The following is a 20,121-nucleotide window of genomic DNA, read 5'->3' on the forward strand; positions in this document are numbered from 1 at the left end:
TGGAGATATTCCATGCACGTACAAAGGGAAGCCTTTAGTAGCATGGGTTTGCCTTGATACAGCAACAACAAACAGATTTTTATTCTTTCTTTCTGTGAGAGAAAGCCTACTGACTGTGGGCTGGTTACAGCTTCTGATTTCCTCTCCATCAAGTGGAGGATTTCCTCCACTTGACCAGTCATCAGAAGATTCTAGCCCTCCCTCTTTGCTAGGCCTCACTGGGCAGTCCTTAGATTGAGTGCTTTGTGTGAGAGAAATAAATCCTGTCCTTTGTTTTCCTCAAATTCCTCTTTGAACCTGAATTCCAGTTAACTAAATGCAAGGAAGACAAACCCTCTATTACCGACATCAAATGTCAGCCAAAAGTCATTTAAAAATAATAACCCAGCTCTAAATTTTTGAAAAATGATGCAGAAAACAGACAATCCTCACACATAGACACTATCAACAAATCACAAATCAATTTATCTTAGAGGAAGGATCAACAGATGAAAAATGGCCAAGAATTATTTCCACAATATGCTAGAATCTTTGAATAATATAAGTTGGCAACCAAAAGCAATTCAGAAGTTCAGTTTAGAATTAATGACTATACCAAGATGATACTGTTAGTTTTAGATATTAAAATGTCACTGTTTCGATATTTTCATATGGCTGGAGGGATTATAAACTGAAACATTTCTGGGGGGCAACTTGACGCTATCAAAATCCTCCCTTCAAAAAAGTCCCCCAGAAGTGCATACTCTTTGACCCTGCAATTCTACTTCTAGACATGTTAAGAAAAATATGACAAATATGCCAAAATGTACATAAAAGGATGTTCGCCACAGGGTTATTTAAAATAGTGAAATAGTTCACAACTTACAATAGTAAAATGTCCAATGTTAGTGGAATGGGTTAAATTATGGTGTAACCACTTATCCTTTTATGTAGTCATTAAACATGATGATATACTTCTTGAGTAGGAATATTCAAGCTTTAGATTTATGTAGAAAAAGCAGGGGACAGAACCCTGCTCAGCAAGATACGCCCCTCTTTTTTAAAGTTATGTTTGAGAAAATGAAGTGATGTTTTCCTTTTTTGCATATCTGTATTTTCTAGTTTTTCTTTGGGGATTATACCTATTTATACCACTTAAGAAAAATAATAAAATAAATTAGGCAAAAGAAAACATCACTGTTCTGAACGCCTAGGTTAGAGCAATTCTAGCTTGGTATGGAATGAACTCTACCTGCTGGCCCCAAGATGCCTTTCCATCAGCACCTCCCACCTTTTCTTTCTAAGACTTCAGGAAGACCCCAAGTTTGTCTCTGCCCTTGGCAAGCAGACTTGCCCAGGTGAGGCTGCCTTCAAGGCCTTTGCTCAGGCTGTTTCTGACACTTGCCCTTACCTAATTCAAGTCCTACCTACACTTGGAGGTCCAGTTGAAATGTTGCTTCCTTCAAGAACCCCTCAGATCCCCACAGGAGGAATTATCCTCTTTCCTCCTTATTTTTCAAGGCACTTGGCAAATATCCCTATGATGACACTAGAGGCAAGAAATTGGAAACTACCCAACACCCAAATGAACTTTCACATCTATACATGTTCAAAGACTGCTGCTTAAGTTATTTGACAAGTATTTAAATCTGTACTTGTTTAAGGCCCTACTATAGCACTTTTCATGTTGTATTATGGTTTAAGTATCTGCCATCTCTCCACCTGCACTAATCACTTGTCTGGCTTTGTTGATGTGAGTACTCAACAAATCCTTATCAAACAGGCTAACAATAAGCATCAACTAACCTCTGATCTATAAAAATATAAAATCATCCATTCACATACAGGTTGAATACTACGGTTCTTAATCTTTGCTATATCCCCTTGATAACTGATTTTTTTCAAATCCTCAAATTTAAGGAGTTCTTGACACCTCCCACCTTTCCAGCTGTCCAAGGACCTACTGTGAGAATCCCTGAGACATCTATTACCTCTGTACCCTACCTGTACATCTAGGATACTGGTTCTCAACCCTGATGCACATTAGAATAACCTGGGGAGTAAATGGATTAAATTCCCAATCAAAAGACACAGAGTGGCTGAATGGATAAAAAAACAAGATCCAGTGATATGCCGCCTGCAAGAGACACATCTAAAGACACACACAATGAAAGTGAAAGGACAGAAAAAGATGTTCCATGTAAACAATAACCAGAAGAAAGCAGGAGTAGCTATACTTATATCAGACAAAATAGACTTTCAGTCAAAAGCTGTGCCTAGAGACAAAGAAGGTCATTATATGATGACAAAAGGGTTAATTCAATAGGAAGATAAAATAATTATAAATATATATGCACCCAACATCAGAGCACCTAAATACATAAAGCAAGTATTGACAGATCTGAAGGGAGAAATTGACAGCAATGCAATAATAGTAGGGGACTTTAATATCCCAATTACAATACTGGATAGAACATCCAGATAGAAAACTGTTAAACAGCTGACTTGAACAACACTACAGACCAAATGGACCTAACAGACATATATAGAACCTTCCACCCAACAGCAGAAGAATACACATCTACTCAGGTGCACATGAAACATTCCCCAGGACAGACTACATGTTAGGTCACAAAACAAGTCTTAACAAATTTGAAAAGAGTGAAATCATTCCATGTATCTTTTCTGACCACAAAGGAATGAAACTAGAACTCAATGACAGCAGAAAATGGGAAAATCTGCAAACAGGTGAAAACTAAACAACACCCTCTTAGATCAAAGAGGAAGTTGAACAAGAATTTTAAAGGTACCTTAAACAAAAGAAAATAAAAATACAAAATGCCAAAATTTACAAAATGCAACAAAAGCAGTACTAAGAAGGAAGTTTATAGTGATAAATGCCTACATTAAAAAAAAAAAAACCTCAAACAAACAACCCAACCTTACATCTCAAGGGACCAGAAAAAGAACAAACTAAGCCCAAGTTAGCAGAAGTAAGGAAATAATAAGATTAGAGCAGAAATAAATTGAAAAGAGAATGTTAAAAAATAGGGAAAAAAACCCAGAACTGTGTTGGTTTTTTGAAAATACTGACAAGCCCTTAGCAACCCTAAGGAGAAAAAGATTCAAATAAATAAAATCAGAAATAAAAGAGTAGACATAAAAAAAAAAAAAAAGAGTAGACATTACAACAGATGCCTAAGAAACAAAAAGGATCATAAGGGTCTATTGTGAACAATTATAGGTCAACAAATTGAATAAAAAGGAGACTGAATCAGTAATCAAAAACCTCCCAACAAAGAAAAGCCCAGGACTAGATGGCTTTAAAGGTAAATTCTAACAAACATTCAAAGAAGAGTTAATACCAATCCTTAAACTCTTCCAAAAATACAAGAGGGAACACTTCCAAACTCATTTTATGAGGCCAGCATCACCCTGATACCAAAATCAGACAAAGATACCACAAGAAAACTATAGGCGAATATCCTTGATGAACACAGATGCAAAAATCCTCAATAAAATACCAGCAAATTGAATTTAACATCTTGCTAAAAGGAGCATACACCAAGATCAAGTGGGATTTATCCCTGTGATACAAGGATGGTTCAACAAATGCAAATCAATCAATGTGATAAACTACATTAACAAAACAAAAGAAAAAATCACATAATCTTTTCAATAGACACAGAAAAAGCATTTAACAAAGTTCAACATCCATTCATGGACTTCCCTGGTGGAGCAGTGATTAAGAATCCACCTGCCAATGCAGGGAACACGGGTTTGAGCCCTGGTCCATGAAGATCCCACGTGCCACGGAGCAACTAAGCCCATGTGCCACAACTCCTGAGCCTGTGCTCTACAGCCTGCGAGCCACAACTACTGAGCCCACGCTCCACAACTACTGAAGCCCACACGCCTAGAACCCGTGCTCCACCACAAGAGAAGCAGCTGCTATGAGAAGCCTGCACACCGCAATGAAGAGTATTCGCCGCTCGCCGCAACTAGAGAAAGCCTGCGCACAACGAAGGTCCAATGAAGGCAAAAAAAAAAAAAAAAATCCATTCATGATTTAAATTCTCAAAAAAAAAAAGTATAAAAGGAACTTACCTCAATGCAATAAAGGCCACGAATGAAAAGCCCACAGTTAACATCAGTATTTCTTGCTTATCAAAAATATATGTGTTCTACCTCCTACACTGCTGGTGGGAATGAAAACTGGTGCAGCCACTATGGAAAACAGTATGGAGGTTCCTCACAAAACTAAAAGTAGAGTTGCCATATGATCCATCAATCCCACTCCTGGGCATATATCCAGACGAAACTATAATTTGAAAAGATCCATGCACCCCTATGTTCACAGCAGCACTATTTACAATAGCCAAGACATGGAAACAACCTAAATGTCCATTGACTAATGAATGGATAAAGAAGATGTGGTAAATACATACGTGTGTGTGTGTCTGTGTACACAAACACACACACACACACATATACAATGGAATATTACCCAGCCATAAAAAGAATGAAATAATGCCATTTGCAGCAACATTGATGGATCTAGAGATTATCATACTAAGCAAAGTAAGTCAAAAAGAGAAAGACATATACTGTATGATATCACTTATATGTGGAATCTAAAATACGACACAAATGAACCTATCTACAAAACAGAAGCAGACTCCACACAGATATAGAGAACAGACTTGTGGTTGCCAAGGGGGAGGCAGGGTGGGGGAGGGAAGGATTGGGAGGTTGGGATTAGCAGGTGCAAAGTATTATATATATGATGAATAAACAACAAGGTCCTACTGTATAGCACAGGAAACTATATTCAATATCCTGTGTTAAACCATAATGGAGAAGAATATATATATATATGTATAACTGAATCACTTTGCTGTACAGCAGAAATTAACACATTGTAAATCAACTATACTTCAATAAAATTTTTAAAAATATATGTGTGTTCTAAATTTCCCTTCCTAGGAAGCCAGAGTCCAGAGTTTTTTGCCTTATCTGATATGTGATGTGAAGCCAGGGCAGAGGATTACAATCTTTTATGGTTATCAAGACAATTAAATCTAAGAAGTTACTCCAGTTCTTTTGAAACAGAATCCTCCAATCTTAGCAGAGAGACACTGCCCTGGGGAACTCAAGGGCTCCATGAGAGCTCAGGTTGCAGAGGAATGAAAAGCAAATCCTGAAAGACTTCAATACCCTTTTGTTCCAAAGTCTCAAGCCAATGGAGCAAGTAGACACAAAAAACAAACAAACAAAAAGACATAACAGGGCTTCCCTGGTGGCGCAGTGGTTGAGAATCTGCCTGCCAATGCAGGGAACACGAGTTCGAGCCCTGGTCTGGGAAGATCCCATATGCCGCGGAGCAACTGGGCCCATGAGCCACAGCTACTGAGCCTGCGCGTGTGGAGCCTGTGCTCCGCAACAAGAGAGGCCGCGACAGTGAGAGGCCCGCGCACCGCGATGAAGAGTGGCCCCCGCTCGCAACAACTAGAGAAAGCCCTCACACAGAAACGAAGACCCAGCACAGCCAAAAAAAAAAAAAAAAAAAAAAAAAAAGACATAACAACAAAGAAAATACTCACCCTGGCGGAAAACAACATTAAAAAGTAACAAGAAGCCACAGAGTCACTGAGCACCTAAAAGTAAGTACAAGGCACTGTGGCACAAACAGTCCCTTCCTTCCATTTACCAAGTCCCTGCTTTGTGCTAAGCACTTTACAAACACGATTCAGGCAACTACAACTACCTGGGGATTTCTATCACCATTTCCCAGATGATTGCCAATTAACCTGAGACCCTGAGATTATATAACTTGTCCAAGATCAGAATGTACAGGAACAGGTATGCTCTTTTCAGGCAGGTGAGTTGCATTAAAAGATGATAAGCATGTAATGGTGATATCGATAACAATGGCAGCTAACATTTACTGGATACTGATTACGTGCCAGGCACACTTCTAGGTTCTTTTCATGCAATAACCCAATTAATCTTGACAACAATCCTATGAGATAGAGACTCTTACTATTCTCATTTCAGAGATGAGGAAATTGAGGCTCAGAGAGGCGGTATAACACTAGCTGAGTCAGAATTTATACCCAAGCAGTCTGACTCCAAGGCCCATGCTCTAACCAGGACAGAAATCAGCTCACTACATTGAACACCTACTATATGTCAGGCACTGTGCCAACCTCACAGAATGCACACCCACGAGGAGCTTTCAGCCAGCTGGCGGACAGAGACAAGTCATCAGCCAATGGCAACACTAGGTCCCAGATGCTAGGGAGGGCCTAGTCTCTTAACCTATCAGTTAAGAGGCTAAGAAGTACAAAGGAGCAGCAACAAGCCCAGTCTTAGAGGGATGGGGTGCAGATCTAAGAACTCAAGCCTACTCCAGGGCCTGAAGGGAAAGGAGAGGGAAGAGAGAAGTGTTCCAGAAAGAGCAAAACACAGGCACAAGGGCCTGGGGGCAACCATAAGGAGTTTATGGCAGGTGAGGTGTAGGCTGGTGCTTCTCAAACTTTAATGTGCATACAGATCACCTGGAGGGCTTATTAAAATGCAGAGTCTGATTCAGCAGGTCTGGGGTGGGGCCTGAGATTCTGTATTTCTAACAAGCTCCCAGGTGATGACAACATTTCTAGTTCATGTGAGTCGCAAGCATGAATAGGTCTGTGTAGACAGGAGACTGGAAAACGGGTAAGGGATACATCACACAAAAGCCACACTGAGGAGTTTGGGCTTTCTCCTTAGTGCATTGGGGAGACACTAAAGAACTTTAAGTAGGAAAGAGATACATCATATCTGCAGTTTTAAAAATGACTCTGGTTACCGAGTACGTGTGCGTATGTGTTCGGGGGAAAGGTGTGTGTGTGCAGCACATTTCTGCTCCAGAGACATAGTAATATCCAGCCCTAGAGGAGTCACCTATAAATTCTTGGTCAGATATGAACAGAAGCAGCAGCCAGGTGGGGAAGCAGAATGGGAGGCAGTGGTTCTGAAACTTGAACAGGCAAGGAAATCACCAGGAGGGATTATTAAAACAGATTCCTGGTCTAACCCCCCAGAATGTCTCTTTCAGTAGCTCTGGAGCAGGGCCTGAGAATCTGCACTTCTAACAAGTTCACAGGAGATGCTGGTACTGCTGGCCTTGTCTTGGGATCACACTTTGAGAACCACTGGTGTAGTGGAAAAAGCACAGGCTTTGTGGGGCCATACAGATATGAATTCAAAGCCCTGACCCACCACTTCCTAGCTGTGTGACTTTGGGCAAGTTTTTTAAACTCTTTGAGTCTCTGGTTTCTTATTTGTAATAAGAAAATAGTAAAATAATACTAAACTCATGGCAGGGCGGTTGAGTGATGATGGTGGTAAGGATTAAGTAAAGTACACATAGTGTGTGCTTGATAAGGCAGAGTGGCTTTGCTCTGGGTTGCACTGGAAGGCAGGAGCAATGAGTACGCTGCAAGGAGGGAGATGTATGCTCAATCTAAGGAAACTTCCAACAAGAGAGTTATCTAGCTAAGGAAATGGCCATAACCATGAGCAAATCAGAGAGAAGGAGGTGACCAAGGAAGGAGGTGAAAGGGGATATCCCTACCCTAGTGAGGAGAGTGAACCAGAAGCCTTATTACCTTCCGTGAAACTCAAGAAATTCATGATTCCCTTGAAAATATGGGACATTCCATCAACCCAAGCAACCTAAAGGTTGAACAAAACAAGGCAAAGTTCCACCCAGAGTTGGGTTCCATAAAGACATCTTTTGGGACTTCCCTGGTGGCGCAGTGGTTAAGAATCTGCCTGCCAATGGAGGGGACATGGGTTCAAGCCCTAGTCCGGGAGGACCCCACATGCCACAGAGCAACTAAGCCCGTGCGCCACAACTACTGCGCCTGCGCTCTAGAGCCCACGAGCCACAATGACTGAGCCCACGTGCCACAATTACTGAAGCCTGTGTGCCTAGAGCCCGTACTCTGCAACAAGAGAAGCCACCGCAATGAGAAGCCCATGCACCGCCACGAAGAGTAGCCCCCGCTCACCACAACTAGAGAAAGCCCGTGCAGCAACGAAGACCCAACGCAGCCAAAAATAAATAAATAAATAAATTTATTTATTTTAAAAAAAGACATCTTTTGAAGAACCTCAGGGTCAAGTAATCCAGGAGGCCAGAGAGGGGAAGTGACGTGTTCATACAGCAAATTATCAGCAGAGTAAAGGAAGTCCAGCTGTCCCAAACCTGGCAGAGCTGAGTGATCAGAAGTTTGTCCCCACTGTGGGAGCCATACTCAGAGATAATTTTAGGTCATGATTCGAGGTATCCAAAGAACTTGATGGCACAGATTAATTGCTTTTTGTCTCCCTTTACCCTCCCTCTCTAATTCTTTTCCTCTCCAATACTTTGTCTTCCTTGTCCCTCCCCCAATTCAGTGCTTTTCTACCAATAAACAAATCACTCTAGTCAGTTTCACACTTACCCTTTACTTCAGGATTATTTTGAAAAGAAAAATAATGAAGGCATACTAGTTCTACTAAATATTAAAATACAGAGCTATCCAAACTGGTATTGGAGAAGACAGAAAAGACTTCAACGTACAAACTGAAATAAGAGCAGTATTAGAAGAAAATATAGCTATACTTTTAAACAATCTTGACATGGAAAGTTTTCTAAGAAGAAAACAAAATCCAGAAGCTATTAAGAAAAAGAATATAAAGGAAGAAGGAAGAAAATGAAAAAAAAAATCACCATAGAAAAAGAAAAAGACAATTTGAATAAAAATATTTCCCACACACCTGACAAAGGACTAATTTCTTCAATACACCAAGAGCTCTTACAAACCAATAAAGGACAAATAACCCACAAGGATAAGAATGGGCAGTTAAAAAGAAAAAGGTTCAAATGGTCAGACACAAAAAGATGCTCAACATCATTCATAATCTAAAAACTGTAAATGAAAATAATGACAGCTCTTTTACCTTTCAGAGTCACAAAGTTTAAAAAAAATCTGAATACACTAGATATAGGTAAATTTGGGGAGGGCAATTTCGCACAATATATACTTAAATGGAAGGTAGAATTATTATTGAAAGACTGCTAACATAAGATATTAAGTAGAAAAAAAAAGTAAGATGCACAGCAGTGTATGTATAGCATAATCTCATTTGTCTAAATAAATTTTTTAAAAGAATGTACCAAAGCCAAAGACATCACAAGAAAAGGAAACTACAAATATTCCTCAGGAACACAGACAGAAAAATCCTTCACAAAATATTAGTAAATTGAATCCAGCAACATATAAAAAGGTTTACACATCATGGCCAAGTGGGGTTTAGCCCAGGAATGCAAGGTAGGCTTAATATCTGAAAATCAAATAATGTAATACACCATATAAATAGAATAAAGGAAAAAAACTATACAATAATCACAACTGATGCAGAAAATGCACTTGACAAAATCCAACACACATTCGTGATAAAAACTCTCAACAAACGAGGAATAAAAAAGAACTTCCTCAATCAGATAAATGGTAGCTTTGAAAAACCCACGGCCAACATCATACTTGATGATGAAAGACTGAATGCTTCCCCCTAAGAAGGGGAACAAGGCAAGGATGTCCACTTTTGCCATTTCTATTCAACATTGTTCTATAAATGCAAATAATGTGCACTAAAGCTAATAATTAAAGTCATCCAGATTAAAAGGAAAAAGTAAAAGTGCTTTTATTTGCAGATCACATATCTTGTATGTAGAAAATCCTAAGAAATCCACAAAACAACAACTACAACTAATAAACAAGTTGAGCCAGGTCACAGACTACAAGATCAATACATAAAAATTAATTGTATTTTTAGACACTAACAACGAACAATCCAAAAATAAAATTAAGAAAATATTCCAGGGATTTCCCTGGCAGTCTTAACTACTGGACCAGGTTTGATCCCTGGTCAGGGAACTAAGATCCCGCATGCTGCACGGTGCGGCCAAAAAAAAGAAAAAAAAGAAAAGAAAATAGCTCCATCTACAGTAGCTTCAAAAAGAATAAAATATTTAGAAATAAGTTTTCAAAAAGGACTTGTACACTGAAAATTACACAACATTGCTAAGAAAAACAAAAGAAGATCTAAACAATTGGAGAGACATTCCATACTGGATTGGAAGACAATATTGTTAGAATGGCAATTCTCCCCGGACTAATCTATAGATTCAGTGCAATCCCTATCAAAATCCCAGTAGGCTTTTTTGTTGAAACTGACAAGTTGACCCTAAAATTTACCTGGAAGCACAAAGGACCCAGAATATCCAAAACAACTTCAAAAAAGAACAAAACTAGAGGATTTATACTAACAATTTCTAAGCAATTATAAAGCTACAGTAATCAAGACAGTGTGGTAAGGATAAGCATAAAACCCAATGGAACATGGACTTCCCTGGTGGTGCAGTGGTTAAGAATCCGCCTGCCAATGCAGGGGACACTGGTTTGAGCCCTGGTCCAGGAAGATCCCACATGGCGTGAAGTAACTAAGCCCATGCGCCACAACTACTGAGCCTGTGCTCTAGAGCCCGCGAGCCACAACTACTGAAGCCCACGTGCCTAGAGCCTGTGCTCCACAACAAGAGAAGCTACTGCAATGAGAAGCCCGTGCACCGCAACAAAGAGTAGCCCCTGCTCCCCGCAACTAGAGAAAGCCTGTGCACAGCGACAAAGACCCAACACAGCCAAAAATAAAATAAATAAATTAAATAAATAAAAAAACAAAACAAAACAAAAAAAAACCCCCAATGGAACAAAATTAAAAGTCTAGAGATAAATCTTTGCATTTACAGTAAATTGACTCTCAACAAAGTTGCCAAAGCAATTCAATAGGGAAAGGATAGTCCTTTCAACAAATGGTACCTGGACAGTGCAAAAGGAACCTCACATCATATACAAAAATTAACTAAAAATAGATCATAGACCTAAATAGAAAAGCTAAAATGATAAAACTTCTAGGAGAAAATCTCTGTGCCCCTGGGTTAGGCAAAGGTGTCTTAGATACAACACCAAAAGCACAATCTATATTTTAAAAAATTGATAAATTGAATTTCATCTAAATCTAAGACTTTTATACTTCAAAAGATATCATTAAGAAAATGAAAAACAGGCCACAGACTAGGGGAAAAACCTTTGTAAATCACATATCTGATAGGGGACTTGCATCCAGAATACATAAAGTTTGGCAGTATCTTTAAATAGTTAAACATAAACTTAACATACTATCCAGTAATTCCAATCCTAGGCATTTACCCAAAAGAAAAGGAAATATATGTCCATACAATGACTTGCACGTGAACGTTCCTAACAGCTTTGATCACAATAGTCCAAAATTGGAAATAACCCAAACACCCATCAATTGGTGAATGGATAAACAAAATGTAGTATAGCTGTACAATGGAATACCATTCAGCAATAAAAACTACCAATTCATGTTACAACATGGATGAACCTCAAAAACATTATGCTAGTTAGAAGCCAGATGTGAAAGTCTATGTACTACATGATTTCACTTACATGAGATGCCCAGAAAAGGCAAATCTATAGAGACAGAAAACGCAAATCTATAGAGACAGAAAGCAGATCAGTGGTTGGCTGGCTGTGGGAACAGGGATTATTGGCTGCAAGTGTCAATCCCTTGACTGTAAGGGAATTTGTTGGGGTGACAGAAATGTCTAAAACTTTGTGTCATTATGAAGATGGTTGTATAAGTCTATATGAAAAATTACTGAACTGTACACTTAAAATGGGTAATTTTATGGTGTTAAATGATACCTTCATAAACCTGAAGAAAAAAAAAATCAGCTAGGGGGAGGTATAGACAAAACAAGTTTGGCAATATAACAGTAATTGTTGAAGTTGGGTAATGGGTTATAGAGGTTCTTTATACTATTTCTTCTACTTTTGTGTATGTTGGAAAAATTTTATAACAAAAGGTTTTTAAAAATAGATGTTTTATGTGCATAAAGATGTTCTGGAGAAACATTTTTTTAAAAATCAAAGACTATACCTGATGAATGGATGGGGGGGTAGCTGAGTGACTTTCTTTTCATTTATAGCTTTCATACTTTTTCCCACGTATATGGATTACCTATATTCAAAATAAATACATTGACACTTTAAGAAGGGGAAGGCTGCCTCTGAAAATACTTGGGCAAGTTCCCCCGAAGATGTGCAGAAAATGGGAGCTACAAGGTAAGAATGATGCAGAGGAGATTCTGGAGCCAGGTGTGTGGGTAACCAGACCAGATCAGTAATTCTTAATCTTGGGGAAGTGTTGCAAATCCCCCTAAGAATCTTAAAAAAGCTATAGACGCTGCTCCCAGAAAAAAACTCCAAAATGCAGAATCTGACGTATGATTCCAAGAGGATCAAAGGACCTAGAAGTTCACGGGCCCTTGATAAAGACCCCTGTACTGGATCCCATTCCAACTTTTGTGATTATCTGACTTAATTACCTCTGTAGCCCTGACAGCCTCATAGAGGATGTTTGACCCATATTTCATTTCTGTAAGGAAATTAGGGAGAAGCAAAGTACCTGCTTCTTGGGAAATTCCTTTATATCTTCTTTTAATTTTTAATTGATCACCACAGAAACTCTCACATGAGGTTCAGTTTGAAAAGCCAATTAAGTATTTAGGAAACATCTGCTGCACGTTCAGAGCCATGAAAGGAGCAGAGTCCTAGGAGAGGTGAACCAGTCCATTCAACGTTGTTTTGCTTTACTTGGTTTCCAAGTCACAAGACTGCAAAGGCAGCATGTCAAGGAACAAGGTGATGGCAATCTAGAAGCCCTTGTGCTGTAATATAACACCCTATCACTGGCAAAGATATGGGTGACCTGAAAAGTTATAAAGCTCGAGAGGCCTAAGAATCAAGGTCTTGCCCTCCCTCTCTACTTTATTCTTGGGGGCTGGGCACGCAGAAAATATTCACCTAAACAACAGCCCAATGAAGGACTACTAGGACCAAAAATTACCCCTCACCCCCCGCCCAAATTTGCACCACCCAGTTTGAAAGGTATGAACAATTAACTTCTTCCAAAGAAAATAGGAAGTTTCCCCTGAGAACTGAAAATTATTTCATTCACTCATATTTCTCTGTGGGCAGAAGTTAACCTTTTGTTTTCTGGAGCCCTCTGCCTTACAGTCGTCTTTCCCATAAACAGCATCACCTAGCGATAGTCTGGCCAATCTGAACAGCCTTCCTGGTTTCTATTCCGTGCCTTTCCTGCTGCAAAAGCAGCACCTTCCCTTAAGAGTAAGCTAGATTCTTCTTTTTCCTTTTCAAAGACACAGTCACCATTTTAAGATCACTCAGTAACTGCTCCCCAGGGCTGCGAAGAACAAAGAAAAAGAAAAAGAAAAAGGCTTTGGGGCACAGTTTGCCAACAGTTAACTGAAATCAGTTACCTAATCAGTTAAAGCTCCGTTAGAATGCAACCACACATGAAGGACAGCTAATGACAGCCAAAGACCACTTACCAAGCAGCCACCATGGAGCTAAAGACCTCAGGAAGAAAAACAAACAAACAAATGAACCAAAACAATCACACAAGCAAAAAAACCAAACCAGAACCAAATTAGCCACAGGAGACTGAAACGTAGCCTTTATTTCAGAGCCCAGAGACACAGAATAGCTGTTGAGCAGAGACACACAAAAAGACTCAAAGCTTTTCTTTGGGGGTAGGGAACAATCCACAGCAGGCTGTGGAAGTCCAGGTGAAACTAGTAACTACTACCTTCACCAAGCAAAAGACAACCAGACCCAAACCTTGAGGCTAGCAAGGGCAGAAATAAAACATAAAAAATGCACTGACCCTCTCTCTCCCCCTGGGTATTTGTAAAAGGACTCTCAGCCCAAGCAACAGGCTTAGATGGCTCATCTCCTAAAGACTTCAAACCTTGGGGTAGGAAAGTTACAGAGAGCTCTCTTTGCACTACGCATGTTCATCTCATATTTCATTTAATCATCACAACAATCCTTTGAGGAGCGTATCATCCTCATTTTAAAAATAAGGAAACCGATTCAGATGAAAAAGTTTTGAAGATGGATGGTGGTGATAGCTGCACAATAATGTGAATGTACTTAATGCCACTGTACACTTAAAATAGCTAAAATGATAAATTTTATGTTATGTCTATTTTACCACAATTAAAAAAAAATGTTTTTAAAGTAACAGGTTTAAAGAAGCAAATAGTTTGCCCAAAGTCATAAAACCAATCAGAGTGTCAGATTCTAGCCCAGGTCCTTAGACCAAGCCTTAGTTTCTTCATTTGTAAAATGGGCTTTTGTAAGGATTAGACGGAATAATGGATGAGCCTATGGTTTATCAAATGAAATGTATCTTGTGAGCAGAAATTTCCCCCTCAAAGTTAGGTAACATAGGGGACTACCACAACCTTTTAATATTGCTTTTGAATCAGAATGTCAAAATAGGAAAAATTTTATAGAGACCACCTCATTCAGGGGTTGCAAGTTCAACCGCCTAGAAGGGCCAGGCAAGTCACCTAAACGGGGAAGCTGCGGGGGAACAGGACACGAGGTAGTGGAAGAGAAAATGACGAACCGGGTCCTGCATGGACACGAGGGAGTGGAAGAGAAAATGACGAACCGGGTCCTGCATGGACACGAGGGAGTGGAAGAGAAAATGACGAACCGGGTCCTGCACGGGGAATGCTCCTGACGGGGAACTTGGGCCCAAATTTTCAAGAAAAAATGAAAATTGAGAGTTTTTGTAATGTGAAATCTCCCTATTAAATATTGGCAACTGATTAGAAAAAATTTAAAGGCCTGTGCCTGCCAATCTCCGTCCTCCACTCCCACCACCCCAGTCAAATCCATGTGAAGATGCGGTCCATAAACTGTCAATTTATAGCATCTGATCTACTTCATTAGAAACTGAGGCCCAAAGATGTTAAGTGACTTGCCAGGGCACCCAGACTCCCTTCTAAACTGGCTTACGAATTCAGCTCCAATTTGTGATTTGATTTTGTTTTTTAAGAACTGCTAGTAGCATTTAGCATACCCTCTGAATACAAAACCTTCAGGCTTCAAACCCTGGGAGGTCTGTCAGTTTAATGCTCGGGCATAGGTGAGAACTCATGGTAGGGGCAGAGAAGGAAGCAATGAAGAGGAATGAGACGGAACCAAGAAGTCGCGGGTGTCCCCAGCTGTGCCCCACTTGGGAAATACCAGTGTCAGCAAATGGTTCAGGGATCAAAGCAGGTTTGGGGTGGTAGGTGGCTCCTAACATTCGTCTACGGCCAGATGGCCCTGTTCATCCTGGGTCCTTCCCACCTTCCTGCCAGTGCCCAGAGATCAAAACTCAACCTTCTCCAACATTCTGTGACCTGCTTCTTTAATGCTGAGATCAAAGGGGAACTTTTGTCCAAGTTGTAAAAGAGAAACCAAGAGGCAACTTAATGCCATCTCTGGCTTCTCTGGACTTCCTGAGGGGATTAAGGGCACTCCTTTAAAGGGATTCCTCAGAGAAACACATTTGTACCAAGGCCTGGTGTCGGCGCCTCAGCTCCAAGGACGTAGTGACTCCTGCAGAACATGTGCCAGGTGGAGCAACTCGAGAGATCAGACAACACAACCAACAGACAGCCGCTTGGGAAGACCACAGGGATTATGGTCATGAAAAAAAAAAATCAATCTGATTTTATAGGCATATCAGCAAAAATCACCTGAAAGACAAGTACTGTAAACCACAAAATTTTCAACCAAGAATTTAGAAATCCTCAAGTCTAAATCTTAATTTCACATATGACATGTGTTGAAACAAACCAATAAAGCCAAAACCATCTGCCCCAGGCTACACGGTCGATCAGTGGCAGTGCTGGGACGAAGCTCCGGCTGCTGACTCCTGCTCCAGTGCCCCTTCCTCAATGGGCTGATGCCCACCCACATGTGAGGCCCCGGGGAGACAGCAACTTGCCACACGCAGGAGTGCTAGCAGAGTCCGGGCCTCCTGCCTCTTGTTCCAGGCCTCTATCATCCAGACTCCATCACTAAAAACGGTTCCTGTGCTTCTGACTGGGTTGGGGGGTCGGTGCGGGGCGGAACGGGGGGCGGGGGGGGAACTGGCTAGCACTGCTTCCATCTGCTCAAAGGAACCCTGAGGTCATTCAGGCCATTCCTCTGCCTCTGGACTGGATCAAACCCAAGTGACCTCAAACAGTGAGAACTGACCCGGCAATTCCACTCCTAGATATATACCCAAGAAAACTGAGAACCTATGTTCACGCAAAAACTTGTACACAAAATGATCATACCAGCGTTATTCGTAACAGCCAAAAAGTGGAAACGATCCCAAAGTCCATCAACAGATGAAAGGATAAACAAAACGAGGTCTATCCATACAATGGAATATTACTTGACCATAAAAAGGAATGAAATATTGATACATGCTACAACATGGATGACATTTGAAAACATTATGCCATGTTAAAAAAAAAAAAGTCAGATACAAAACACCACATATTGTTTGATTCCATTTATATGAAATGTCCAGAAAAGAAAAATCTCTACAGACATAAAGTATATTAGTGGTTGCCAGGGACTGGGGGGAAGGGGGGAGTGGGAAGTGGCTGCTAATGGGTTTCTTTATGGGGTGACGAAAATATTCTGGAAGTAGAGAGCAGTGAAGGTTGCACAAGTTTGTCAATACACTAAAAACCACTGAACTGTAAACTTTAAAAGGGTGAATTTTATGGTATATGAATTATAATCCAATAAAAAGGGAGAAAGATAAAACCCAAAACAGTATAAACAATGATTATGTGAGAGAAATACACAGAGTTTTATTCTCCAAATGGAGGTTTCTAGACTCCTGAGATGCCTAGAAATGCACTCAATGGACATTTCCCAAGTTCCATGAAAATAATATTCCCCAAAGCATATTCCATATGCTCAAGAGTTCCATAAGGAGTGAGATATGAGCCTGCTTCTCACCTCAGACCCAGCTAGATCAACTCAGTATCCTGTAACTTTATAGAGTCATCTAAATCCAGGGCAGGAGGAAGGCAGGAAAACTAGAGAGAACTTCAGTTTACACCAGCCATCTACTCCTATGCTGCAGGAAGTTCAGGAAACACCCATTGTGCTAACACAGACCTGGGAGGTGGCAGCCAACCCCCGGGGAAGAAGAACCAATCACTAAGGAGGGGAAGGGGGAAAAACACAGAAATACCACTTGAAACTTGCGTCCACAACCCTAACTTTCAAAACAAAAGAATAAACCAAAACCCAGCATGTTCCCACGGTCACTGAATCTATTAGCTCACTTCCTCTTTCGTTGTATGACTTGCCTCAAAACCCAGATACCCCAAAGCAGATCCACACACTTCCATTCCCGACAGCTGTGCAACAACCTATGTGTACGAGGGTGTGGGGATTGTTCTGACTTCCGTGTAATAAAGTGCTTAACACAGACCAAGCTCAAGTCCATCTGCCCACTCTGCCTGTCACACATATCTCCCTGTAATAAACTTGCTTCCATGCCTTTTCACTATTGCATCAAATGTGAAGTTTCTCATGTGCACTCTTTAAAATGGCCTCTGTGGGTCACTGTATACATTACATCCTCAGTTTCTTGAAACCAGTTACAGTATTCACCATGAAAGCACAGGACGACACTCCCAGGTGACACAACAAACACGAAATCACTGCGCTTTCCACTGTGCTTAGAATAAAATCCAAACTCCTTTCCATTGTTTCTCTGCAGACTGAGAACAAGCCCGCTCCCTTAATGTAACGTTCTGGAGAGGATGGGAAGGGGAAGCACCTAACAGAACAGTCTTTCAAAACGCAGTCCACAGACTACAAACTGTAGACTACAACCCACCACAATAATAGGCATGCTTCTAGAAACACAGCTCTTCCTGCCTCTCTCCCATTTCATCTTGTATCATTCTCTGCACCACACCCTGACTCCTCACCACATTTCAGTCCCTCCAGCCTTCTGTGTTCCTCAAACATACTCTTTCCCACCTTGGCCCTTTACGCTTGCCATCTCCTTTACCTGGAACACTCTTTGCATTGCTAGTTCCTTCTTGTCAATCAGGTCTCAACTCATGTCACTTTCTCTGAGAAGACTTCTCTGACCACTTAATGCAAAGCAGGTGCATCACCCTGTCAACCCCAATCACTACCACTTCACCTTGCCGTCTTCATAGCACTTACTACTAACTGACATTACCTTGTTCATGTATTTGTTTACTTACTCACTGCCTGTCTCCTCAGACTAGAAAGGCTCCACGAGGGTAGGGACCTTGACCCTCTAATTCACCAGAACATCCCTAGGTCTTGGCACAGAGCAGGCCCTCATATTTGTTGATTAAATAAATGTGTACCAGAAATATGTTAACTTATTACCTCTTAAAAACCTCAGAACAGGGCAGGAAGTTCCCAGTACAATGCTATAAATGCCACTTTATTGAACTTTTCCCTATGGCAAAAGAGGGTGTGACTTCTCCTGTTAAGTTCTTACGCCATCCTTGTTCTGAATGTGGTCCAGAAAAAAAATGGGTTTCAACATACCACTTTTGGGATTTTTTTCTGTGGTCTCAGACCACAAAAATCAGGCAAGACTGTGAAGACTTTTACCTGACCTCTGAGGTTCTAAACAAGGAATCCCTTTATTAAACAAAAAGGATAATTTATCAGTTGGTTAACAGAAGGAGGGAAATTTGTTATCAGCCAATAACCTACCCTTGTTTGGAGAAAATCAACACCAAAGAATTTAAACAACAATTTTCCTTTACTAAAGTCAAACGTCCTTTGCGTGCACTCCCAGGATGCAATTATCTGCTGAGGAAGCAACATACAGGAACACCTAGACAATCACTCTGGACTAAGTGACTTCAATTTTGGTTCTGGTCTCTTGACAAGTAGAATGTGAGCCGAGCTTCTGGAAGAAGAAAGGGCCAGCCCTTCATAGATCTACTTCCAGCGTTCTCTACCAGAAGCTAGCAAGTTCTGACCCACTTTCCAGGCACAGCTTATCCACATACCCTTATTCACACACAGGCTTCATCCTAAAGAGCTGTGTGGCCCTGTAGGGGCATAGGAAGGGGAGGGGGCCAGGCGGGGCTGGTACAGTGTTTTTCAAAACGTAGTTACAGACCACCTCGATCATAATCACTAGAGTGCTAATAAAAGTGCAGATTCCTGGGCATCGTCTAGCCCTAAGGAATTAGAATCTTTGGAAACTGCATTTTTAACAAGCCTCCCCGCACACACCCCGAGTCTTATGCACAGTTAAGTTTGAAAACCAGTGGGATAAAAGCTCCCTATGAGAGAGGCAGAGAGTTGAGAGAAGACAAGAGAAATGATTAGGGAAGAATCTGGGGATGGAGGATGGCGCGGGGGTGGGGTGGGGGGGGCAAAGGCATGCTTCCGGGTATCGGCAGTCAAGACAAGTGCGCGGTGGGAACAGCTGAGGGTAGAGGTGAAGACAGGGCTCTGGAAAAGATCTGACACAGGATTTGGGCTGGGAGGTTGGTCAGAGGTGAGAACGCATCCGCGGACTGGTCAAGACAGTGGGGAGGCGGAGAGAGAAGGGTCTGGACGTGAGAGGGAGGAGCGAAGGTGGCAATAACTGGGGGCTCTTCAGAGAGATCAGGGCTGGAAAGTGAAAACTGGGAAATGGGAGTCACAGGATGCGGAGACCAAAGCCAGAATAGGAACCGACGGAGGCGGTGGCTGAGACCTTTCCTCCGACCCAGTGCCTCCCCCAAAACTTCGGGCCTTGACAAGACTGAGTGCGGGGCAAAGGCCGGGGAGGGGGAGTTTGGGGGAGTCGAGCCCTGTCAGGGATGTCCCTCAGGCCTGCACTAGGGGTCCCTGAGGTGGCTCGGGCCAGGCATGGGACGCCGGAAAGTCCTGGGATCCCCCGGAGGGCCCCGCTCCGTCTCCGGCTCCCGGAGCGTCCTTCACTCACCATCACAGCCGCCATCTTGGATCCACGTGTCGCCGTAATGACGTCAGCGGAAGTAGGGTTTCCCTGGTTACGGAGTTTAACTCCGCAAGGTGCTGCCTGCCTTCAGTCGCTCCTTTCGTGGTGGTGAGTGGAGGGGCAAAGAAGAGT

The 20,121-nt window shown here is 41.5% G+C and overlaps 1 protein-coding gene across 3 annotated transcripts in view; it reads right to left on the bottom strand.

The window, feature by feature from the left end:
* The window catches only part of TM9SF4 (transmembrane 9 superfamily member 4), a 54,770-nt gene extending 34,649 nt beyond the window's left edge, over nucleotides 1-20,121 (bottom strand). For 2 of the 3 annotated variants that reach the window (XM_082431885.1, XM_082431887.1), the window contains exon 1: nucleotides 13,846-13,926. In XM_082431885.1, coding sequence (XP_082288011.1) covers nucleotides 13,846-13,911 — 66 coding nt within the window. In that variant the 5' untranslated portion in view covers nucleotides 13,912-13,926. Of the gene's footprint in view, nucleotides 1-13,845; nucleotides 13,927-19,974 lie in introns of those variants that run through there. The other variant, XM_082431886.1, reaches the window with a different exon arrangement.

The sequence above is a fragment of the Balaenoptera physalus genome (genome assembly GCF_965194825.1).
Source record: "Balaenoptera physalus genome assembly, chromosome: 16".
NCBI classification, from domain to species: Eukaryota; Metazoa; Chordata; class Mammalia; order Artiodactyla; family Balaenopteridae; genus Balaenoptera; species Balaenoptera physalus.